Source organism: Primulina eburnea, chromosome 2 (assembly GCF_022965805.1).
Source record: "Primulina eburnea isolate SZY01 chromosome 2, ASM2296580v1, whole genome shotgun sequence".
NCBI classification, from domain to species: Eukaryota; Viridiplantae; Streptophyta; class Magnoliopsida; order Lamiales; family Gesneriaceae; genus Primulina; species Primulina eburnea.
The window spans coordinates 1,545,706-1,570,212 of record NC_133102.1 but is presented as its reverse complement, the minus strand read 5'-3'; the positions used below and the strand labels follow the sequence as shown (position 1 = coordinate 1,570,212).

General features: G+C 33.2%; 2 protein-coding genes across 6 annotated transcripts; both read right to left on the bottom strand.

Moving 5' to 3' along the window:
* Nucleotides 1-4,555: 4,555 nt before the first annotated feature.
* Nucleotides 4,556-10,251, bottom strand: LOC140817510 (pyruvate kinase 1, cytosolic-like). The gene is made up of 16 exons (XM_073177234.1): nucleotides 10,052-10,251; nucleotides 9,877-9,973; nucleotides 9,689-9,786; nucleotides 9,274-9,429; nucleotides 8,883-8,960; nucleotides 8,278-8,409; nucleotides 7,763-7,843; nucleotides 7,576-7,647; nucleotides 7,346-7,435; nucleotides 6,815-6,959; nucleotides 6,472-6,560; nucleotides 6,097-6,192; nucleotides 5,885-5,952; nucleotides 5,695-5,794; nucleotides 5,212-5,271; nucleotides 4,556-5,002 (listed from the first exon to the last, which is right to left on the bottom strand). The coding sequence occupies exons 1-16, from the start codon at nucleotides 10,118-10,120 to the stop codon at nucleotides 4,850-4,852; spliced, it is 1,584 nt and encodes a 527-aa protein (XP_073033335.1). The 5' UTR covers nucleotides 10,121-10,251; the 3' UTR covers nucleotides 4,556-4,849.
* A 1,231-nt stretch (nucleotides 10,252-11,482) lies between these two features.
* LOC140817489 (probable 3-deoxy-D-manno-octulosonic acid transferase, mitochondrial) lies at nucleotides 11,483-21,364 on the bottom strand. 5 transcript variants are annotated; one of them, XR_012114777.1, is made up of 14 exons: nucleotides 20,782-21,364; nucleotides 20,592-20,685; nucleotides 19,490-19,532; nucleotides 19,069-19,191; nucleotides 18,676-18,795; nucleotides 18,506-18,584; nucleotides 18,185-18,301; nucleotides 15,314-15,411; nucleotides 15,029-15,119; nucleotides 13,480-13,599; nucleotides 13,323-13,393; nucleotides 12,184-12,427; nucleotides 11,880-11,938; nucleotides 11,483-11,647 (listed from the first exon to the last, which is right to left on the bottom strand). XR_012114777.1 is itself a non-coding variant. In XM_073177220.1 (12 exons), exons 1-12 carry the CDS (start codon nucleotides 20,978-20,980, stop codon nucleotides 12,417-12,419), a joined length of 1,188 nt encoding a protein of 395 aa, XP_073033321.1. In that variant the 5' UTR covers nucleotides 20,981-21,364; the 3' UTR covers nucleotides 11,970-12,416. The 5 variants fall into 5 exon arrangements, 2 of the variants coding, with proteins under 2 accessions (XP_073033321.1, XP_073033311.1); XR_012114778.1 differs by lacking the exon at nucleotides 11,880-11,938; XR_012114781.1 differs by lacking the exons at nucleotides 15,029-15,119; nucleotides 15,314-15,411.
* Nucleotides 21,365-24,507: the final 3,143 nt, after the last annotated feature.

The following is a 24,507-nucleotide window of genomic DNA, read 5'->3' as shown; positions in this document are numbered from 1 at the left end:
CATCGATATACTTATATAATAAATTTGAGAATCATATATTAACAAACTTCCAATTGATTGGTGAAACTTATTTAAAATTACAACTATATATCCTCATGGTATAACTTTAATGATGAATTTTTTTAAAAAAAATTCCTAAAATAGTCATTCTTTTTAACTCTTTTAATCACACACACACACACACACACACACACACACACACACATATATATATATATATATATATATATATATATATAATTCAATCATATCTTAAATATCTATATTTATAAATTTATATTTAAGAAAACATCATTAATTTGAAAATGACAAAAAAATTGTATCTAAATAACTATTTCAACTATATAAACGTAAAACACGTGCAGCAGAGCAGTAGTTACGAGATAACACGCGAGTAACATAATAAATAAAACAATAAATTAAATTCAATTATTATTATTACTAGAGAAAATCTAGTTATGTTTCTATATACAATCATATTTCAGTTTTATTTTATTTTTTTATTTTCGATAGTTTTAATTATTTTCTATTGGAAGTGTGACATTATACAAAATACTTCTTGTATAACCGTAGAAATAAAATAGATAACCTAATATAAATTGAGGCATGAAGGCGCCGATCCCTAAGCCTCGTGTCCGTTCAAATTGGGGGCGCGCCGTTTCCGTAGAGGGAGGGGGTAGTCTTATGGTACAACTACTAAAACGGACGGTGCAATGGCCTACCTACTTGTACGCTAACACCAATTAATTAAATAAATTGATTAAGTAAATTAAAAACCAAACATGTGGAAATTTATTTAATTAATCACAAAAAATAAATTAAATTTATATATTTTTTTAATATCGAGCATATAACATGAAATATTGATCCATGAACTTGGCGCCAATGTAGCTCTTAATAATGGCTATTACTCGATTATTTTAAAACATATGTTGATATTGTGATTCAATAGAATTTATAGTTTTATTGGAAACCCATCGACCACATTTATATCTAATAAATTCAAGAATTTTAAATTTTTCTTGAAAGAAATTTAATAATTGTAATTTATTTATTTATGTTTTTTTTTGTATGATTCATATATAACTTATGTTTTAAAAAAATTATATATCTTCGTTTAGAATTATATATGATGAATATAATATATTTTATTGGATGATCAACAATTAATATGTGCTCTTACAATATTAAGTTAATTGATTTGTTAAAACATCCTCAACCTTTCTATTTGTGGTCATTTTTTAAATTCCAATAAGTTTGTTTTTCAATTATGATGTTCGTAACTATGCCAACAATCCTTCCTCATGAATGAAAGAGAGATCTCCTATTGTCCTAAAAATAGATTATATCAATAAAATAACTATGTAATTTATTGTAATAAAGAGAAATAAACATTCTTTTAAAGTAGATATATATAATTTCAAACCCATCTCATCTCCTACGAGTCGTTCGTTCGTCGGAAAATACTTTTTTGGAAGGAGCAAAAGAACTTGGGATCGTCGATCTCTTTCTTAAAGATTGACATGAGTCGCGCTCATGAGTCACGCTCCGAACCGTCTTCCATTCGTCATTTCCGGAAGAAGAATTGTCCGTGAGATAAGGGCTAGCTCTTGGTTTAGCAATTTAAATACATATAAACAATAGAGATATTCTTGGTGGATTTTTATTCGCCACATTAAAGCAGAAAAAATAGAAATGATATATATAGCAAAATTAAATGCGAACCACGCATATACGTCATTGTATACGGAAACAACGGGGTGCAAAATTTTTAAAAAAAACTACGAGTTTGGTGGTGAAATAAAAGTTTATTAATTAAGCACAATTCATACAACCTCAACTCCCAACAAACAAGTTTAATACACATTCATGAGTTGTATTTAGTTGACTCGAGTAGACCAAGATTAATTATCAATCGTTTGTTCTAAAATAGTACTTATATCAACTAGTCTCATGTACGTATTTAAACTCGATTATTGCATGCACATAATCAGACCACAACGAGCTAGTAATGTACTATCTGCATAATTGGCCAAAACTTCTGGTTGATTAACAGACGCGTGTTTCGATATATTTTCTTGCATGAATCCCATCCGAAACCTGTGGCTCGAAGCATAGGCCGATGATATATCATCAAGACTTGCCACACTAGGCAGAGAGATTACGGGCATGTAGCTAGCTAGCAAGCTACGACTGATTATTTTATGCAACGTATATATGCACCAACTGTTTCATAAATAACGCAGACATTACTTAATGTTAATTGGGAGTACATACTGTGAGTACTTCAATCACCCAACCACCAGAGACATACACTTGTCCTTGTCTTGTAAAAATCACCAAAACTCATTATATCTTCATCACAATTAAGACATTATTCTAGCAGCTTTCATCAGAACATATATAAGAATTTAATCAAACATACTGTATGAGTAGCTAAAGGTGCGACGGTGGTTCGGTCTAAACCCGACTGGAGTTTGATTTGGATCAAGCTGGTTGGATTCATGAGCTACTACTACTCGATGAGTTCTATACTGTCGAATATGCATGCATGCATGTATGTCATGTCTATATATAGCCATGATGTGCGAATACTGATATTAGAACATGAATCCAATACAATATGAATATATATAAAACATATTAATTACTTTCAAAATTCAACATTTGATATATAATAGGAGGATAATGCTATTTGTCTATGCATATATATAAACAAATCACATGTATATAATATAGAGTAGGTCTCTCGTGAGACGGTCTCACGAATCTTTATCTGTAAGACGGATCAACCCTACTGATATTCACAATAAAAAGTAATATTCTTAGCATAAAAAGTAATAATTTTTCATGGATGACTCAAATAAGAGATCTGTCTCACAAAATACGATCCGTGAACATTCAATTATTTTCTCTCATTATTTAGTTTTTTTAAAAAAAGGAAAAAAAAATTGTACCTGTGATAAATACTCACATATTTTGACAGCTAATATTTTCTATTTATTTAAAAAATAATAATAAAACTAGCTAGTCAGGAGAAGCATGTAAGGCAATATTTAACCATCTAGACGGTGCATTCATAAATTCACACACACAGATTTTAGAAGATACAGCATTTTGTACCAAATTTGAAACGACAAGAAATCTCCCATGGGCTTATACATTGGGCCTTTCGACTCTTAAATGGGCTTCATAATCAAAGCCCAAAAACTCCAAAATGAATGTCAAAATCAGTGCAAGCAGATCACATCGAAAAAGTAAAGCCCGCTAAAGGAACCTTCGATCTGTGTTTGTTTCTGAGGCTGAATCTGCAGTCGACTGTGAAAGAAAGGCGTTAGAATAATTATAACAATGAAAGGACACGGAAACAAACCTTGGAATTTCCGACATGTGGTCTGGACATTGGACATGGATGTGTGTCGTAATGTATAGACATCATCAGGTGAAAATTCGGAACTTTATGCATCCTTTTGCCAAACAAAAGGTGAACTGATACTTCGTTTGGATGGGATAACAGTTTTGTTTTATCGGTTGAAAAAGACAATGTTGGGTAAAGAGAACGACGAGTAAAATAATCAAACGGAAAAAAAAAAAACAAGTATTTGTTTACGCGCAAACAAGTATTTGTTTACATGAAAAGTGAATATTGACTTTTTATTTTGTACATATATTAAATATTATTTTTAAAAAATTATGCTTATTAACTTTTTCAATTAAATTTTATATGTGTTATTTTATATCTTATTATAATATTTTTATTAACTTATCGTTTCAACAACTTATTTTAAATGACAGAAAATGAAGGTTCGGAAAATATCGATGTTTTTTAACTTACAAACAACACATATGTCATCGAGAAATTGTTGATGATATTGTAAATTTGAGAAAATAACTTAAGCGATCAGACAATCTGATTTGGGTTTTATATTAAATCAACATCAATCAATAATTAAAACTAAGAAAAATAATATAATGAAAATAAATCAAATATCAAACAAAGTATTGTTTGGTCATATCGTACTCTTAGTTCAAAAAACTTTATTCCATAAAATTAAAACAAACCAAAGAATCAATGTTTGAATTCATAAGAATAAAATCTAGAAAAAATAAGAAATTTCAACGTCGTTGTGGTTCTCATTTGAAGTTGTCTTCTTCTCTCTTTCAAACACTAACAACTCTCTTCTTCCTTCAAGTTTCAACAGAAAGTTGTCCGCTGTTTTCCGCCAAGCGTTTCTTCTTCTTTCTCTCCCTTCTCTCTTTTCATGTGTAATTATCTGCCTCTTCTATTCTTGAAATTCTCTGCTTCCTCCCTTCTCTGCTTCTCCCGCTAGTCTTCTCTCTTACACAAATGTTCTTCCAAAATTTCATTTTTTTAAGGTAATAAAATATAATTTTTTTTGTTATTGTTTCCTTTGAAGTCTTGTAAAATAATTTATGATCGAAATTTGTTTTTTCCCTCTTTGATTCAAATATATGAAAGTTAATTCAAATAAACACATAATTAGACATAAATATTATAATTAAATCTTTATGACAAACAATTCAACCCATGCACTGAAGTTTAATTGACCAAGTCAAACATTTTCACAACTTAATCTGGACAAATTACACAAAATCAAAACACCAACGAGGCTCCCAATCGATCCTCCAAAACTGCGCGCAGTTTCCCATCTTATGATTAAATTGCCGAATAAGGTAAATAATTAAATGTCAAAACTACGGGATATTCATCCAAATCCCTGTTTATGATACGTACGGGTAACTGCAGATTATAATTATTCATTGCGCTTACACAAAAAAGGAGGGAGGCGTTCTCACATCGCTCGAAAATATATTACAGGACAATCATTTAATCTTCAAGCTCTATAATCTTGACTACAGATGCATCCCCAACTTTCTGGCAGACCACGACTCGATCATGTGACTTGATCACCCCCGAAGCTTTTCCATGATCAAGTGCAACTTTCAGAACTGATTCATTAGTTGCGTTTGTTGACTCGGCCTGCAAACCACATTAATTAAGAATCATCAAGCTGATTTATCAATATTCTATACGCCAAAACTGGCGTTCGCATCACGATGAAACCAAGAGTGCACACCAAAAGATAAACTCATGATACAAGTCTTCAAATCTTCTAGTGCATGACATAATTTCTGCACTGATATTTCAAACTAAAAACACTGCACAACCTAAAGGTACAAGAAACTCACAGGATGTCGAGGATCAGCAAGCAGAGGGAAAAGACCACGAACTATGAGTGATTGTCTTGCCTGAAAATTCAATATTTCATCTATCAGCATTAGCTGAAACGTAGCTATATGACTAAAAATATCAGGTGAAAATAGTGAAGAAAAAAATTGTGCAAATCGAGAGAATATGTGGAACACCAAGCTGATCATCTTGCAGATGAGGGACGAGAACAAACTATGTCGTTTATGGTGCAAGACATTAGCATTTCAGACGAATTTACTGGACCAGAACGAATATATTCTTGGAGTACCAATGTTCTCGTATCAGATCTATGATGCCCGAAAGCCAGTATAGAGTTTTTAAATCCTTTCTCACTGACGAGGTGTCAAGAACAATCTAAATCTGACGGTAAAATCAGAAAATAAAAGGACGCTTCTGCTGTTGGGAATAGAGCCATTAACATGGAAGTCGACAAAGTTAAGTTGTAGAGTTGAAGGCCATACCTCAAATGCACCACTAAAACTCCACTTCAGTTGATTTGTCTTGAGCCGAGGAATGACAACTGATAAAACAGGCATGGTCGGCCTATACTTCGCTATCAACCTGCATAAACAAGACACAGTGGAGTCAAATTAATAGCTTCACAACATTTCAGGATATTAAATGCAGATTCATTCATAAAATATACTGAACCTCGCTGCCCTTCCAGAAGAGGTAAAGCATATGATAACTGATGCCTTCACTTTCAGGGCCGCTCGAACCTAAAGATTAGACGCAGACATTTACTCATTAAATCATAGGCATATGCTTAAACATAGCAATTCAACAACAATGTATTGATCTCATCGGTTTTCCTTCTCTTTGTTGTTTATTTCTTCTCATCTTTCTATAAAATTTATTCTTACCGCAGAGGAAGCAATGGATTCCAAGTGAGTCATTGGTTCACCAACATATTTTACGGTTCTCTTGAAGTATTGGTCTTGATTGAATACCTTCTCTGCCTGTGAATTAACGTGGAAAACAGATAATATATTTAGCTAATGCTTAATGGTTAGGTAGCACACTAAAAGCTGCCAAGAGAATGACATTATCGTCAACAAGTGTTGTGCTCAAAAAAGTATTTTCTAACCTCTCGGAATTGAGAAGTTGAAGCACTAACTTCCCCACCCACAAAAATTAGTAAAAATAAGAGGGAGAGGGGACTGAATAAAATATCATATAAAACCACAAACTGGCAGTAACTTAATTGATAGTGGCAAAACACACATGTAATGTTTTACCTCAGCACAAATTTTGCCAACGATGGAAATTGTTTCAACAGGGTATAGTCCACGTAAGGTCTCAGCGCCAAGAAGAATTGCATCACATCCTGAAATACAATCATTTAGTGTCGACCTTGTTCAGTTGACAAATAGACAGGTTCAAGCATCGACTAATGAAGTATAATGGTTAAAAGAAACATGCATAGTAATGAAGCTACAAAATAAGAAACCAGTCAATATATCCCCTGAATCCAACATCAAATTCAAAACCTCAAATACATAAATGTTAAAGAAAGAAAGTGGTATTCATTGAGAACAAGCACAACAAACTTCTCTTCAAGCATTTTAGACAGAGACTAACCATCTAAAACAGCATTAGCAACATCAGTTGCCTCAGCACGAGTGGGCCTGAGATTGTCAGTCATACTATCAACGACCCGAGTAACAACTGCAGGCTTTCCAGCCATGTTACATTTATAAACAGCAGCCTTCTGAAATAAAAACACCTGCAAAGAAAGAAAATGGGCTTCTGCTAAATATTTTGAGAAGGTGGGTCGGTTTGGAACAGTGAAAACAGCGGAAACAAAACCAAATAAATATAAACTGAAGTAACCACGTATTATTTTACATGGCATTAACTGATCTGTGGTGCAAAAAGTTATTTCGTCAAATACAGTAATCTCAAAAGAGATTCTCCTTACAGGGGTAGTATAGTAAATGAAGGACCAAGATTCAAACAATATAAGAAAAGATATATTGAGTACATAATTGGATGTTATCAAACAATGAATCGTCCTCTGAATAACTGGCACAGGTGACAGAACTGTTGAGAAAAATAAAATACAGCATTGGCGACCCTCAAAGCTATTTTCGTAAAAACATAACCTCTTACTTTCTCAGGTGGGAGATCTATGCCGAGGTTCCCACGAGAAAGGATGATGCCATCTGCCTCCTGTAGAATCTCATCGAAATGGGTTAAACCCTGCAAATGGGGGATGCCAAAAAAGCACGCTGTTGAGTTTTCCACAGTGTCTCATTTGCAAACGCATTCTCAAATAAGAAGGAAATGCAAATCCCTCCAATGTTTCAGATAAAGAATTAAACATGGCCTTCAATATTCACCTCTACATTTTCAATCTTAGCAAAGATTTGGGTCTGGCTGAGATCACCAAGCTTAGATAGATAGTTGCGAGCCTGCATTTTTTAGACAAGTATTAGCGACCAAGTAACAAATGACTGGGAGAACACAAAAGAGGCACATTCGCAAAATAAACAAATCAAAAGGCTTTCTTGACCTTTTAAAATTTACCTCACGAACATCCTCTGCATGACGTGTATATGACAAAGATAGAAAATCGATTTTATTCTGAACACCCCAGGAGCTGATAACCTGATATAAAAAAAATTTATTACTAGAAATATAAAATTAAATAACAAATAGAATGCGTAAAATCAAGCATGACAAGAAATACGAGACAACGAAGTTCTGACGTGTAAGCTTTCAAGCAACTGTGTTAATTGTTTTGGTTGATATCAAATGTTAATTACACTACTGAATCTAAATGCCATTGAAAATTTATTTTGGTTTAAATAGTCTGGTTCATATGTAGAATCATTGCACAAAAAATTAGCATAGACAGTTACACACTTTTCTTCATTCTTACAATTTCTTTTGCAGCAAGTGTGGCACACGAAAACTAGATCAAAAGAATGGTAACAATATACTTTGAAGTTCAATGATTAACCCCTCAAAATTCTCCCTCCTGGATACAAGGACATAGACAAAACAACATATTTATTAGCACAAATTAGGGGGTATATCACCTGCTTGTCATAGTCAGATAGAGTAGGTAGGTCTATACGAATTTGAGAAGCATGCAATGTAAACAACGATCCTCCCAAGGTTGCAGAATTCTTGATTACACAAACCACATCATCTCCTTGTACTTCATCTACCTGAAAAGCCAAATCTTCAAATTTCAATTTCAAGTAATGAAAAGAAAATAGCCAACAATTTATCCGTAACATAAGGCAATCTCAGAATTTACATTTATGTCAACTGTTGTATTAGTGATTGAAGAGATGTTCCAGAATGAAAAATGAAGATAAGAGGTGTCAAAGAAAGCACGTGCTACAAGTATTAAATTTAAATAAACAACTGGTATTTTTTCACAATCCAGGCTAGAGATTTTGCATGCATATTAGGTTTTTTCATGTTTGGCAAAATGTTTCAAGTAGAAAGTAAAATGTAAAATAAAGAAAAAGAATTCAAAAAAGCGAGAAGCATTAAAAGGTAAGGGTTGCGACTTTCAAGTACAGTGTAAAATGTAAAATAAATAAAAAGAATTCAAAAAGCGAGGAGCATTAAAAGGTAAGAGTTGTGACAAATTATCCAACACCGTAAACAAACCAAGTTTAATGCTTCATACCTCCAGCCAAACAGAAGTTGTTTCACTTCCAGTAAATAGGTATTGCCCCATAAAAATGGTGTCTCCCTTCTTCACGGCCTACAAATTAATAAATTTATCATAAGAGATCAAACTAATCCAAAAAACCCGACCAGAAAAACTCGATTTCTGAAACTGTTAGATAAAGTTCAACGCGATGTCTCTGATACGGACACAAGAAGTTAAATTTCATTTATTATTAGCCACATAAGTAACAAAAACAAGATGAGGTAAATGTGAGAGTTTCCAAATGTTTTTGAGTAACTTGTTCAATAAGATTTGCAATCTTCAATAAAGCAATATGCAAACAACATAATTTAGGAACATTAGAACTGATAAGTAGTAACGACATAGCAGTAATCAGTATATTAACCTTAGACAGTCCTGTAAAGTTGATAGGCAACAATTCAGATGATGCTTCTTGACCTTGATCAGGAGTCAGAGTAACCTTCTCCTCAGCCTTAAGTGTTATAGCTTTCTCACTTTTGTTAGCAACTTGTAACTCAGGGCCCACAGTATCCAGCATGACCTAAAATGTTAAAAACTTATGCATTATGTTTTGCATTTTCATCGACCAATTTAAACCAAAAACATTTCTGAGAAATCATAAACATGACTAATAAATTGCATACAGATACTTTGTAGCATCAGAAAAAATTTAAGAAGCTATGCCAGGGCTCTTATTTACCATCCTACCGTGCTCCTACATTTGGTTCAATCCATGATTGATATAACTAATGGAAGGTTACATAAACACACACACACACACACACACAAAATGCACATACAGCGCAGAGTTTTTTAGTGCTCTTAATAGCAATCTTCAAGTTCTCCAGCGTCTCCTTATGATACTCAGCATCCCCCCATGAAAAGTCAATTCTAGCCACTGTTCATCAAATCGTAATAATAACAATAAGAAGCATTCGACGAAGGTCAATATAAAAAAACAAAAAAAAAAGTAGGTTTATTCAATTACCAGACAGTCCAGCTTTAAGACAATCAGAAATAACTTGGACGGATCGAGAGCGTGGTCCCAGCGTCCCCACGATCTTGGCCATGGCCGGGAAAAAATTCTGTACGTGCGCCCAGCAAACGTTTAGCGAAATACAAAACACTTGCATAAACATAGATCTGGAAAAACAAAAACTCACAGCTTTTGATGGCTCGAGAATGGATGCCATCCGAATTGGCTCCTCCAGTAGCAAGTGACTCGAATGCATGTTTCCCTGCTGAATTCTCTCTGCAAAATCTGCAACGTTGGTTTTGTTCTAGGTTCTGTCCGGAATTGAACAGAGAAAGGAGTACCAAAAGCTCAGAACTCTTTAATTAATAAATTATTGGTCGAAGCCAAAGGGCAGGTTAATATACTTCCCTTGCCCTAACAAGATATTTCAGTTTGGTCTAAAAAAGATATTTCAGTTTGTTACCACCTCCTTAAATTAAATAAATACACAAAATTCGCATCACTCTTTTTATATATATTAATTAATTAATTATATCATTTTATTCATTTAAACTGTCGATTACATCATCTATTCGATCTTTCTCCAAATCAATATATTCTAATAATATTAGTATAGTGTAATGATCAAATTTATATTCTTAATCAATTTCAGTTAAAATTCTTGGGAAAAAGAAATTATGAAAGTCGAAAAATATATTTTTTATTATTCACTTAATTTTCTGGAAACTTATCGTAAATCGTGGTAATCAAAAACTTAATAATGAGAATATAAAACATGAATATAACAATTTTTAGTTATGTATACTTCATTGAATCAAATATAATTCTATAATCATTTTTCGGCTATCAATTGTTATCAAAATCATGTTAAATGACTCATATGATTGTTAAATTTCACATAATTACGTTGTCATGAGGTATTTTTTAATCATGTAATTATGCAAATTTATCAATGATATCAGTCGTTTTATTAAAAAGAACTAACATATATCTATAATTTATCAACACATATAGTTTACGTATTGAAAAAATAACTCATTCTGAATAGTTTTTGGTGACATATTTCAAAATTATTTTTATAATAATTTCAAATTCTAGACAAATAAAGTAAAATAAGACAACCAACCATTCAAGTAAAATCACACATTCATTGCATTAATTGGTGAATTTGTTGTTGTCTTGGCCGTGAAAGGTACAAGTAGCTTAACCAGGACACTCCGTTTGAAACAAAAAATAGTGGTGCCTCCACTAACACTAATTTTTTTATTGGCCTGAGTGAGTTTTGAGATGGAGGGGCATTATTTAATGGTTTCTATTTTTATTTTTTTTAATGAACTCCCGAGATTATTGTGCATATAATATATGCAATGCTTAGCCAAAAACTTTAAACGAATTAAACGAGACTCAAATGATCGTAAGCGATGGCCAATTAATATGAGTGGGTCTCATGTGAGACCGTCTCACAAATCATAATCTGTGAGACGGGTCAATCCTACCCATATTCACAATAAAAAATAATACTTTTAGCATGAAAAGTAATACTTTTTCATGGGTGACCCAATTAAGAGATCCGTCTCACAAATATGACCCGTGAGACCGTCTCACACAAGTTTTTGCCAATCAATATACAGTGCAATTTACTTGAATAGAATGGGACTGGGGAATTTGGGGTTTTTCATTTGAAATACCTATTATTCATCTTGTACACATACATAGATTTAATACATAGAAAGTCAGCTTCACCGCACAAACACCGTCAAATTCTCTCTGTTCAGAGATTCACCTGAAAAGAGGAGGAACACTTTCAAGTCAAACTGTTCTCTAGACATAGTTAAGAACTTAAGATACACTAGTATTTCACAATAATTCGTCATCAACATAAACATATAATCGAACTGTTTTCCAGATACGTAATTAGGATTCGTAGAATCCTTTCTCTAGAAGAAAAAGGCCAAAGGATTGTGCTAACAGAGCAATCCAAAATTCACATTCAGCGACTAATTCAAAAGGCTTACCTCCAGATGTAACATATAAAAGCACCTTCTATATCCTCATCTGCTACTCTGACGTGTCTCTGAAATTACATATGAAAATATTTCGTTCCATTACAGAAAACGGTGAGTTTGTTTTGGGAAAAAAATGACAGTCAGCAATGGTCAAAAGCGTGCAAGGTTCTCATATTTCAGGGCGTTAAAGATATAAACAATGGAAGAGAGCAAAGTATACATGCACTTGCAAAAAGGTTTAATATTATTTTTGTATACAACCTCCTGTGCGAACAAGGGAAAGTGGGTGCGCCAGATAATTTGACTTTCTTACCTTAAACATGGAGAGAACTTTAGTTCAGAGCCTTCTCATTCACATTTAGCTTCTCTGCACCGCATTATTCATCTCTTCTCCACAGTTGCTCATATATGTGCATTTGCAGCATCCTCCACACGTTTTCAACAATTCCATGTGACAAACCATGATATGCTTCCACTGAAGCTTCACGGTATGCTTCCAGAAGTTCTTCATCACCAAAGAGCTCGCTAATAGCTTCTACGAGCTTTTCACCAGAAACCTGCAAATAAAGCAAATTGATTCAAAAACAGGTAGATGAATTTCCTCATCATTAAACAATGACAGAAATGCGCCATTATTTTCACATGGTAATCTGAAGTGTTCAATAAAGGCATGTGGTCACGTAAACAAGCACATGATATACAGATTGCATCAATCAGAAAGTAGGGAATACAAATGAATGGTCCTATTATATTCAGAGTCCTACCTCTGCTTCTTTTACGATTATAAATATATAGTTGGTCAATATATCAACGGATTTGGGGGTATAATTAGTGCCTCAATTCCATTAGTTTATACCACACACAATATATGTGTATGTGTGTGTCAACTCTTCGGCATTTCTATGATGATGTGTGACTCACTCCGACCCGCATCAAAACCCAGACAGAGGGTTCATCCAAATTAAACCAGCTCCTGAAAATTAACAATTAAACTAGAAGTTCGCCCGGCCATAAAGAGTGACCATATGTACAATCTAGTCCATGTGGCATGACCATTTGTGATAACAGCTCAACTGTTGGCATTGCTTCCTCAACACTTAACGAGATACATATAGTAAAATTTTGCCTCACAAATGTTGTTTTGTCTAACTGGATAGTGTACCCAAAAGTTAATAGATACACACACTTGTAACCAAAAGTCAATGGATACACTTTCCAATCATAAGGTTCAAATAATAAGAATATGCCTCTTAGCTACTTTTATTAAATGATGAGCAATAGTTCATCGCTTTATTTTTTATATAAACCGACTAGAAATTTACTTGAGCATATCATAAAATAAAGCATTGATAATGAGAGCTGACTTAGTTTCCAATGCAAAATATAATATAAGAATAGAATGCAAATGCATATAGTAATACACATTAGAAGTTTAGAACTAATTCTCTACACCTGCATAACTGAGAGAGGATTTGATCGCTGCATTTCCAAGACCATGTGTCTGAAATGACCAATGTGATAACCTGAATGACAGAAGAAGCAGAATAATAAAATCTTGAAAAAATAATTTATTTGAACTAGTGAATGAAGCATATAAGATAGAATTCACCTGTCAAAACAGCACAGCCAGCTGCCGCAGCTTCTGCTAAATTGTGGCCTTTTAACCCTGGCGAGAACGAACCTCCTATTACAGCTATTGGTGTTAATCTGTAAAATTCTCGCAACTCGCCTAGGAAAAAATTAGAAAAGTCTGTTATAAAGTTCTGAGATGGCAAGCAATAAATAATATTATAAAAGTGAAAATACTACTAAATTTCCATTATGTATGCTTAATTCATCATTGAAATGGCAAGTATTAATAAACACTAGCAACTCCTGATTTAGCTATCAACATGCTTAATCCAAGTACCAACATCTTTGAATCATCATGCAGGAAGCCTGATTTAGCAATAATATTGAATTTACACTTATATTCTACAAGTAACTGAAAGTATAGTCCAAAAGTGTTCATTCTCTTTAATTAATTAATTCTGAAAAAAGGGAGTCAAGTTGAGTTTTTTAGCATCAAACACGCCCTACCACCAGCAGGTCCAAACTCTATCGGTGAATTATCAGTTTTACCTAAAAATGAGAAAAAATAATGTCGCGTTGTTTTGTACCCACAATGCTGATACAACTCTGTCACTTTTATTATTGACCCTATAGGTTTCCATCACTTGTTATTGCCCCCTCCAATTAACCTTCTCGAGCAAAGATGAGCCCTAAAAAGAAATTAGCAGCGGGTAGCACCAATATATAATGGAGAGAGACCTCTCATTTATGACCCAGTAGATGAAGCATTAGTCAGACATGTAAATGCCTATCATGGCTAAAATTGTTTGCTGTTGAACTTTTTTAGGGAAACAGAGGGATGACTAAATATTAACCCCTCGTTTTTACCCTAAAAAATAGACTTCGTCCTCATACTAACAATTATCAAATTCGGTTCCTCGACTTATCCAGTTTCAACATATATGATCCCAATTGAGGATTGAATCTGTTCTAGGGTAGATATTAGGCCTCTCATCCTATAAATTATAATTGTTTTTCTTTTGTCTTACCATCAAGAAATAAGAAAATATTACCTTCCCCTCAAAAAAGTTTCTTTATAAATGTTAGCTTCATACATACAATATGAGAAGAAATAAGATAAATGATAAGTACTATGGAGCCAAATTCATGTTATGCCTAATATTTATCGATATTCCTACGTGCATGCATTTGTCCTGCAGAACTCACCAATTAGGCTGGATGTAAATATAATAGAACTTCAGATTCGCCGTTATTTATAGTAATTAAGATTGTAGTGTTTTTTGTCTTTCTGGATTGCTTAAGAGTTTCATAAGTGTTAATGGCTTTTCAGTCGAAAAGGAAAAGAAAGAAATGCATCATGTTATGCTCCACATCGCAATTAGGTGGGTATTGATGATAAAATGATATCAAGATGATTAAAAACAAAAAGAAATGAAGTACAAAAACCTGACCGCAGATAAAATAAAAAGGCAAAACATAATAAAAGGGGATCCCATCAGCACTTAGAATAACACCCAAAATCTTGACTACGGAATTTTAATTGTATAAGAGATGTATTATTTACATAAAGTAAAGAGAACAGAAACCTAACGAGTCGAGAATGTATAAACTTGTTCCAGCAGTGAGTTTATCATTACGTGACCTCAGAGCCACGTGAACTTTTTCCTTCTGAAATCTCTGCATTATCAGTGCAAAAGCACGTAAGTTGAAAGCAACTAAAATTTGGTACAAGGAGAGCGTAGGAATTTCAAGCGTATGAGATCCTAGGGCACCTCAGGGCCAAATGCAGAATGTTCAAAATGTGTTGTCATGATATAAAAAGGCACATTACTGTAAGTTCAAGATGACTGTTTATGGCCATAAAACCATACCAGAGCAATAGCTTGTCCACGCTGTGGCTGCCGTGGCACAATAATAGTGACCAAATCTGGATGCTTTTTCTTAAGGCTGTTGTGAGCTCCAATAAAGACTGCAGATAGTTTCACAAGTACTAAATTACTAGACATATTATTTGCAAATTTTCTCAATGGCATGCGATTAAAGTTTCACTAAAAGTAATCTTGGTGGATTACACGTGTCATTCGTGAGAGAACTAATGAGATAGGCGACAAAACCCACTTAAATTTTTGAAGAAATGTCCAAAAGGTGCAAAGCAATTGAGTTGAGGTGTTATTCTAATAATCAACTCTTCTTGCTCATGGAGTGTCTTAGCTTATCCTACTTAAACAATGATGGAAGGATAATAAGCTACTGAATTATGTTGAGGATTTCTGAAATTTTTTGTGTGAGCTTGAGTGATATCTTGGGGGTTATTTAGGTAGGTGATACTTCGGTAACCCAAATGTCAATTCCACGTTGATAGTTGTTATTAACTAAGTTTAAGTCTAAAATTATGACATTTTTATGATTGTCATCATTATTTTTTATCATAAACATTTTGTATTCTTGTAGTGGTTAAGAATTTAAAGGGTCTCACATTCCTCCTCAAGAAAAGTTGCGTTATCGAAACTTGAGTTGTCTTAATTGTCAAAAGGTAAGGATAAAGCTTGCTTCAAAAAATATATAAATTTTTTTGTAACAATAATACAAACAATAATTAAAAATTAAAAATTAATTAAGACAAAGTCAATGATTTGGTAAAGTTGAGAAACCAAAGATTTGTTTTCTCGATTAAAATATTGATGGTGCGACGATGATTAAGATGAATTAAAGATATGACAAAGATGATATGACCAAAAAATATATATATTTGATTTATCAAGAAATCATATGCAGGTAGAATATAAAGAGAATTTGTCTATATGATAAATGTTGTATGGAAAAGAGCAACTTTTAAACAACATATATATTTATGGTTTGATTTTGAAAAAAAAAATTGTTTTGTTGATGAATTATAAAATCAATAATAGTAACTAAAAATGTTCAATTTTCAAGTTCCCAAAAAACTTAATGTTTCAGTGGCAATGTATAAGATCCTTGATTTCAAAGACATAAATTTTTTTTTCTTTAAAGAAGGATCACAGGGAAGAAAAGATTCAACAACATGAATAAATTGAACTGTAAGGGAAATAGGGAACATGGTATTTTATAAAATCAGTCTTCTAAAAGGGGACACCTAGACACTGGGTGGTCGTCCACCGCCTCTATTTAGAAGCCACCTGATCATGGTTTGCAAAAACAGTAGCGGAAAGGGAACGGCAGCCGCGGCGACAAAGTTTCAGGCCAAAATGGTTGGGTGACTATGATATCGTTTTTTTAATTTCGGCGATTTTGCGGTCATCGCAGAATGGAACGGCGATTACCTGGCTGTCGCGGAGTTACGGAAAGTTTTCTGTAATTTTTTAAAAATTTTCCCATTTTTTCAAACAAATTTTTATTATAAAAATAATCCGCGACAATAATCGAGACTGTTCCAAGAAATATCAATGAAACTGGAACAACAGCCTCCACGATGTTCTCCACCACCGCGATAACAAACCATGTGTCTAATGTAATATATATTTTTTTTTATATTTTTTAAAGATTTTTTCACACATTTTTCAATCAAATATGTCGTTAATTTTGAGTTTGAATCCGATATATAAAAATTATTGGAGAAATACGGAGATAAACAAGAAAAATTAGATATTTAGGTGCTTAGGCACTGCCTAAGCACCTAGACGGTAATATGTGGGTGGCTGCCCACCCACCGCTTTTTTAAAACACTGTACAAAATAAGTATGAGACATGGTTTGATAGTCACGAGAAAGTACGCATGTCAAACAAGTTGTATCAAAAAGAGAATAAATATGGTAGTTAAAAGTACAGTGAGTAGTCTGTTTTTTAGTTCAGAATCCAATGGTAATACTAATGTCTAAAAAAGGTCACCTAGACAGTAGGCGACCTAATACCGGTGTCCTAAAAGACGCCCACCGCCCCGATTTTTAAAAGCCGCCTAGGTTAATACATATTTTTTTATTTTTTATTTTTTTAAAAGATCATTTAGCATGTTTGCCCGTCAATTTGTATTGGATCAAAAGGATTAATATGACATAGATTTGAAGTTTAAATCCGATATAGAGATAACAATAAGAATTAGATATCTATGCTTAAAAAAATTGCCTAATGTGGCCGCCAACCTACAACTTTTAATAACATTGGGTAACACAAACCTTTGACGTCAAACTATAACTAAATAATAACAATCTGACTTAAATCACAAAAAATGTGAGTTATATAATTCTATCAATCATGTCACAAAAACACAAGTCCCCGAACGATATTTTATCATATAAAATATTAAATTTTCTTCAAGACCATGAACCTGGTCTCGCTTTCATACTATTGTTTCACGCCGCAAGCCCGAGACACGGTATCGACAACAATTATTCTATGGAAGGAGGTGAGTGAAAAAAGGAACACTCCGCGAGGGAAGGAATTATATCATCCAATTCTAAAAAGAATTTTAACGGTAATAACAAAATATTTCATTTATAAACAGTAATCTAAATAATAAATAGAGAGCGCAACTGACATCAAATATCAAATTAACTGAACTAGATTATGTTCCTCATGTCTTAAGTGACATCAAAACACTATATATTATCCTTCCAAGTTGTGAGGCCAAAAATCAAGAGCATGATCACGTATCTCTACTATTTATATCAAAATTTCATTCAATCAAGAATCGGAACTCGGATTCTAAAAAGAAATTCATATAAGCGAGAAAATATGTAAAAAAATATTGTCCTTCAAATTCTTACCTTCTTCTTCATCCTCGTGAATTGAAGAAGCCATCCACACCTTTTTATTGACAAGTTTTGCTTGAAACTCATCCAAATCTCTCTTATTTCTTTCAGAAATGTCAAAATCCTGAAATGCTGAAAACAAAGTAACAAGAAAAGGATTCCATTTTAAATTGAATTATTTTTCATAGAATCAATAGAGACCTAACATCATAATTATGTAATAAGAGAGCTGGGACGATGAATCAGCAAGGTTAATAGAAGGGTCTGTTCAAACTAATTTTTGTCGTCAATAATTTTATTTTTAAAGAAAATAAATTAAATAAAACACTGCCATACCACATTTCAGATCTCCACAAAAGTTTATGATAAATGGTGTAGCTTGCAACAGCTGAAAGTGAATTCCTTGGGTTGTACTCTTTGACACAATATGAGAATGGGCGGTCGGTTAGAATATAACAAAAAAATATAGAACCCTGTAAGACAAATATAATTTATTGATTACATACCAATGGTAGAATCAATGAAAACTTTGAAAGCATCAGTGTTATCAATGGAAGAACTAAGGGTCGAGACCAATTCCGAAAAGATTCTTGAGACATCCGTCCATTTATCAGTGATAGAGCAATCTAACCAGAAAAATTAATGGGTAACAATATTAGCAAAACAATCGCATAGATTTTTACTGATCGCAAAGATTACAGCACGACATAGGAGCAACTTTAAATGATATCATATTCCTCTTGCTATCCAAGGAAATGACAGAACTTGAGAAAAGGTGCACAATAGAAAATTTTTAAATGATTATCTAGAATTCATCCGGATAACATTTATACAGATATCTACTGTGCCTTAATACCACAAAAATAATGAATACATTGATATGGGATGAAACAGCTTACATTATTTCTTGTAGCACCCATAATGAGATTTGGCCATAACTCACTTTCCATAAGCATGATTGCATTTGGTTTCCAGTAATGAAGAAAAGTGTCCATAGCAGTGGGGAGATCCAGTGGAGCAAACTACTTCATATATATATAGGGGTAATGTCAGATGGTACAGTAGTTCCTATAATAAAAATAGTATAGTAGTTCCTATAAGATAAATAGTTGAGTATACGCCCCCTCTAAACTTCACTGAATGTAAATGTTTCCAACTCCATAACAAATGAGGAAATTAGATTACTAGACAAGAACAGTTGTCCAAATAAAATTAAAGTTTTAAGTCAAATATAACGTATCCAAATCAGATCGAGATTCCTGAAAAGCTTAAGAAAATACTTTAAAGTAGGCAAACATAGAAAAAATTAACATTTCATACCTGATAAATGACATTCTGGGGAAGTATGTTCTTTATAACTTCGCTGCAGTTGATGAGGGAAAAAGTGCATGAAATAAACAATGGGCATGTACATTCAGATGCTGATTTCCATCAAGATCGTCAAAGAAGAGAAGAATAGAGAAACAACAGTAAATAATGTATCAGCTTCTGCCAATTTTTCTGAAGTCGAGACTATTTACAATGTATTGATTAAAAAAGTATTTTTTTTAAACCAGTAACCTCTGAAAATGAGCCAATCCTCTCTTGAAGCCTGCAATCCAACTTCTAGCATACATTCATTAAGCTGTCTCGCTGATACATGTTGAATTTCTAATAACTTAATACTGACCAAAGTGCAGTATAAAAGACAGGAGGGGACTACAGATTACAAATGTTGTATCGTGTAAAGGTATGCGTGTTGATTAAAACTAAACTAACCCACATGTGCATGTATGCTAACAAAAAAGAGTGGATTTTCTGGTAATTCTTAGACTGATAGCATTATTAGGATGCAAAAAATGAAATTGGATTGATAGTGATTAAACGTGTCAATTTACGATCATCGTCAAATTAAATAGTAGTCACTTACCTGCAGCTTCTAAGTCAAGATAAGACAAACACATGACGAGTTAATGTTTCCATAAAGATTCAACAATTGCACGCATCATTTCTCAAGTAGCAACATCATTTCAGAGTAAGAGCCACATCAGTTTCCAAAAACAAAAGAACCACAACTTCATAATCAGAAAATTTTGTATCACACATTACACAAAAACACTAAAAAACAATTTCCAGAACCAAAGTGAATTCAAATTCTACCACCAGATAACTCTTGCAAGATTTAAAATACAAAATAAATTACCTATCGAAGAAATTTTAGAAATAGGATCAGATCACATCCCAAAAATTTGCTATAATTTCCAAGAAAGAAAATTATTCTAAATTTGGCACCCACCAACAGTAAATCTTCAAGATCTAAATTCAATTAGCAATAATATTTCAGGCAAAGGTGCTGTAAAGGTTTTTGGTAAATATTAACAACAAATCTCCAATATTCAAAATCAATAAAAATTTAAAATATTCAACCGTGGCAAATCCTTACAAAGCTGAGGCTGTCGTAGTCGTCATCAAGACAGTTACATCCGGCCTCCTTTCCAGACAACACTTGATCACAGGAATCGCGGCTAATCCTTCACCTGTTCAACAATCATTATCCGATGGAAAATTTTAAAAAAAAAAACAAGAACACTTAAGAATCAGATTATGGAGAAAAACAGTAATTAAATGATTACCTAAAGAAACGGCATGAAACCAAACAAGACGACCGTCGGGGCGGCAAGCAGAAGGCAGGCCGAGGCGTTCACGCCATCGGGTGGGATGTTCTCGGCCTCGTAATTTGCGCCACCACAGATGGAGGCACACCAAGGGAGATATGCCGTAGCTTAGGGCTCTGTAGATTTTGTAAACTATGACACCCCTTTTACTCGACATTTATTGAATGCTTTTCAGATTCTTCCTTCATAAACGTTTTCTCCGCTAAATCTTTCAAAGTTATTTTGGAATTGCAAATAGAAGAAATATTCGACTTCGATTCCTTACTCCGTACTCATATTGTATCTTACAAAACATTCGAGATTTTGATATGCTTCATGAATGTGCCTGCACATATACACAAATCATTAAATCCCGTCTAAACAACGATCGGCATTCGCCCCGATATTAGTTTCGCGACAACGATTGGTAGAGTAATTGAGCGATCCACAGGGATCCCAAATCGTTGGCCTGCCTGATAGTTGAAGTTGATTTTTTAGGCGATCCAGAGAAAGGACACCAATTTGAGTGTGTAAAGGGAGGGAGGGGTAGAGAAAGAATGGCCTCCGTAAGATCGAGACTTACCACAATCATGTTATTCTTGGGCCGTAAATCATACCAAGGCCCACATGATTTATCCAGTTGGAAACGGTCCGTTTTTCCGTGAGTTTTTTGTAATTAGTTATTTAAATGTATTATTGGATTATATGTGGTTAGCCCGTTATGTCTTGGGCCCACAATAAAGAAATAGGCTTTGACCACCCATTATTCCCTAAAACGTAATTGAGTGAGTGGGCATGGAAGATTGGACCAAGTTGCTGGGGCCACCATAGCTCGTACGGGAACGTGAATAATTGGAAATTAACTCTTGAAGTAAGACAGTATACACGATACTCATGAAAAATTTAGTGCCAGTTGCAGCAAGTGTCATTAGTCTAAACACATATTTCGAAATTGCCCTGAGCCTGAAATAACGAATAAAACAGTTAGAAGGGGGCCATGAGGATGTCCCGACGTAGCCCCTCCGACGCTCAAGTCAGAGATTGAGGATAATATATTGAATACATCGGGTTAGACACCCGAACTTGGTATTTATAGGAGTCTATCATGCGCCCTCTACTTGTGTTAGGGATGGACCAAAAGTTTGGCCTGATCTTGATGAGTCCACTCCTGGAATATCAGGGAGGATCGTCACTCAAAAATTCCAGCATCTAGTTTATGTAGATTTCCATGAAATTTCTGTAGATAATAATCTGTCATTCAATTTTTATTTTTATTTTAATTTTTCAGCAATCCTTTTGTAATCTTTGGCTTCAATTATATTTTCAATCATTTTGCAAAAAATTTGATTTTCCTCTGTAATAGCATAACTTGTATTCATATGATTGACGATTCGATCAATTGTTTTTATTTAATCCGAAATTCGACTAACGAAGTTAGAAACATCTGTGATTCAATGTACTCTATCTATTGATCATGTTTTTTTAAAACAAATGATGTATGGTGGCTGGTGCCTATATGCAGGATCTCTATGTCTTTACCGATGATATAACAAAGAGAGAGGGTCGTCTAATTATTTGAGATCGTGAGCCAAGTTTGGTCCAGATTTGTCAAGTTCAATGACAAACAATGGGATCCCCTCCATGTCTTTTTCATTATTCAGTAACCACTTCAAAGTAACAGTGTTTTCCCCATAGATATATGAAGATGGCAGGTAATGTTAAGAAAGTAGTACTAATGTATTAATTACAAGAAGTTGTCATCTAGCTCATTGACTTTGCTAAAAGATATCCTATCTAATGGAAATTTACATGTCATCGATGTGGATGAACAAGAAATGCATGATAGTAAGCACGTGTGTGATGAATGCGTCTAGTACAGGGGTATGGGAACGCTCATGCATAATCAATGGTTCAAATTACGTGAAGTTCATAAAAATATATAGACACCCCACGTAATCAAATTAAAATTGGATCGTTAGATGTAGTGTGAGGACATGATTTTTATACCAGTATATCGTCATCAACAGTAAAACAGCTCATGTTTCATGGTATGTAATCCGTTTTTGAGCGATAACTAAACAACGGGATCATCAATGTAGTTCGATGTGGTAATAACAAAGCATGCCAAATACACACATATGGATAAGTATTGTTCTATGAATCCGAAGCATATCTGTGTATAAATCAATTCGAAACTCAATTCTTTATTAATCATGGGAAAAAGCCGAGTAGATCGAAAAATGTGAAAATCAGAGAACAAAAATTATCAGTTTTGTGCTTAAATGGTATTTAAAAGAAACCACATACTGGTAAAATCGGACATATAACTTTACATAATGTCTTTCTTACCCTCGTTGCAAAATAACACCGTCATCTTTTTTTATATAAGATAAAAGAAATTATTCATGCTATCATATGGGTAGTATTCCGACTCTTACTCCAATGGAAACAAAGAGGCCATAATTTATTTTCCACATATTCCAATATGTGAGCAAACGTGAAAAATACATGTGACCTCTAGTTATGTATCATAACCCTGGGCAGAAGGTAATTCATACTTTCTACCCTTATGGGCCTGATGTATCACAATAATTAGAAGTTGGGCTCAATGACCATAATGGGGCTGTTGGGCCCACTTAAAAAATGGACTGTTTTCCCCTATACCTGCAACGGTGATAGCTTTTTGGTTGTTAAAATAGTAGCAAATAATGTGTATTTCATCTAATTATATTGGCTAATCAGATGCTGACATGTCACCAATGTGCATGAACAGGAAATACACGTTAGCTAAACATTGGAGTACGTACGTGCATGAACACAAGATAGACGCAGCTTTTAAATAATTAAATAATAATTTGGACTAGTTAGAGCCAACGAGTCAGGAGTGTCTGAGTCGGAGGAGCAAAATTATCGTTTTTAGTTACACCATTAGGTATTGTTTGGTGTGCATGATAAATAGTGATTGATTTTTAATCATTCACTTATCATGTGTTTGGTGTGTACGATTAAGATTGTGATATATCTATTCAGTCTGCACTGTATGTGTTATTATCCTTTTGTTGGTGATTATATAATCATTTAGGAGAAAAGGGGTGATGTTTGATTAATTTAAATTTTTCTTTACTATCCTAAAGTTCAAAATAATTATAAATTCAAAAAATTTAATAATATTTAATTTTTATTTTGACTAATATTATAAATAATTTAATTATTATTGATTATATTTTTTATTATTATATTATTTTTAACAATAATATTATAATTGTTATTAATCATTATTTAATATTCAAATTTGTATTAATATTTTAATTATCACAATAAATGCATATTTATGTTATTATCAAAATGACTTTTTTAGTTTTTTTTGGGAAATTGGAATTAATGAAAATTTTAATAATTAATTAATAATTGATTTTATTTATACATTTTCAAATCAATTAATTCTATAGTTTTTATTTATTTATTCAATCATTTTAAGAATATATTACTAATTAAAATTTGATGAGAGCGTTTTAGTAAATAATTAACATGAAATTTTCCAGATAAATTGCTTGAATTTCAAAGGAAGTGAGCTTGATTAAAAAGTACAATAGCAAATAATTCAATTAAAATAATAAATCAAATATACTATGTCAAACATAATATTCATATGTTAAGTCTCACATGCAATATGTATCTCTCACTCGCTAGTATATATAATATGTA

Excerpts from the sequence above, each read along its gene's own strand:
- LOC140817489 (XM_073177210.1), bottom strand. The coding sequence starts at position 20,980 with ATGTCGAGTAAAAGGGGTGTCATAGTTTACAAAATCTACAGAGCCCTA. Across the intron at positions 18,796-19,068 it reads TGGGTGCTACAAGAAATAAT|ATTGCTCTATCACTGATAAA; the intron begins GTAAGCTGTTTC and ends TTTTCTGGTTAG. Across the intron at positions 12,428-13,322 it reads ATCCTCTCTCAGTTATGCAG|GTTTCTGGTGAAAAGCTCGT; the intron begins GTGTAGAGAATT and ends CTTTATTTGCAG.
- LOC140817510 (XM_073177234.1), bottom strand. The coding sequence starts at position 10,120 with ATGCATTCGAGTCACTTGCTACTGGAGGAGCCAATTCGGATGGCATCC. Across the intron at positions 9,974-10,051 it reads TTCTCGAGCCATCAAAAGCT|AATTTTTTCCCGGCCATGGC; the intron begins GTGAGTTTTTGT and ends GCGCACGTACAG. Across the intron at positions 5,795-5,884 it reads TCTTCTGGAAGGGCAGCGAG|GTTGATAGCGAAGTATAGGC; the intron begins GTTCAGTATATT and ends TTGTTTATGCAG.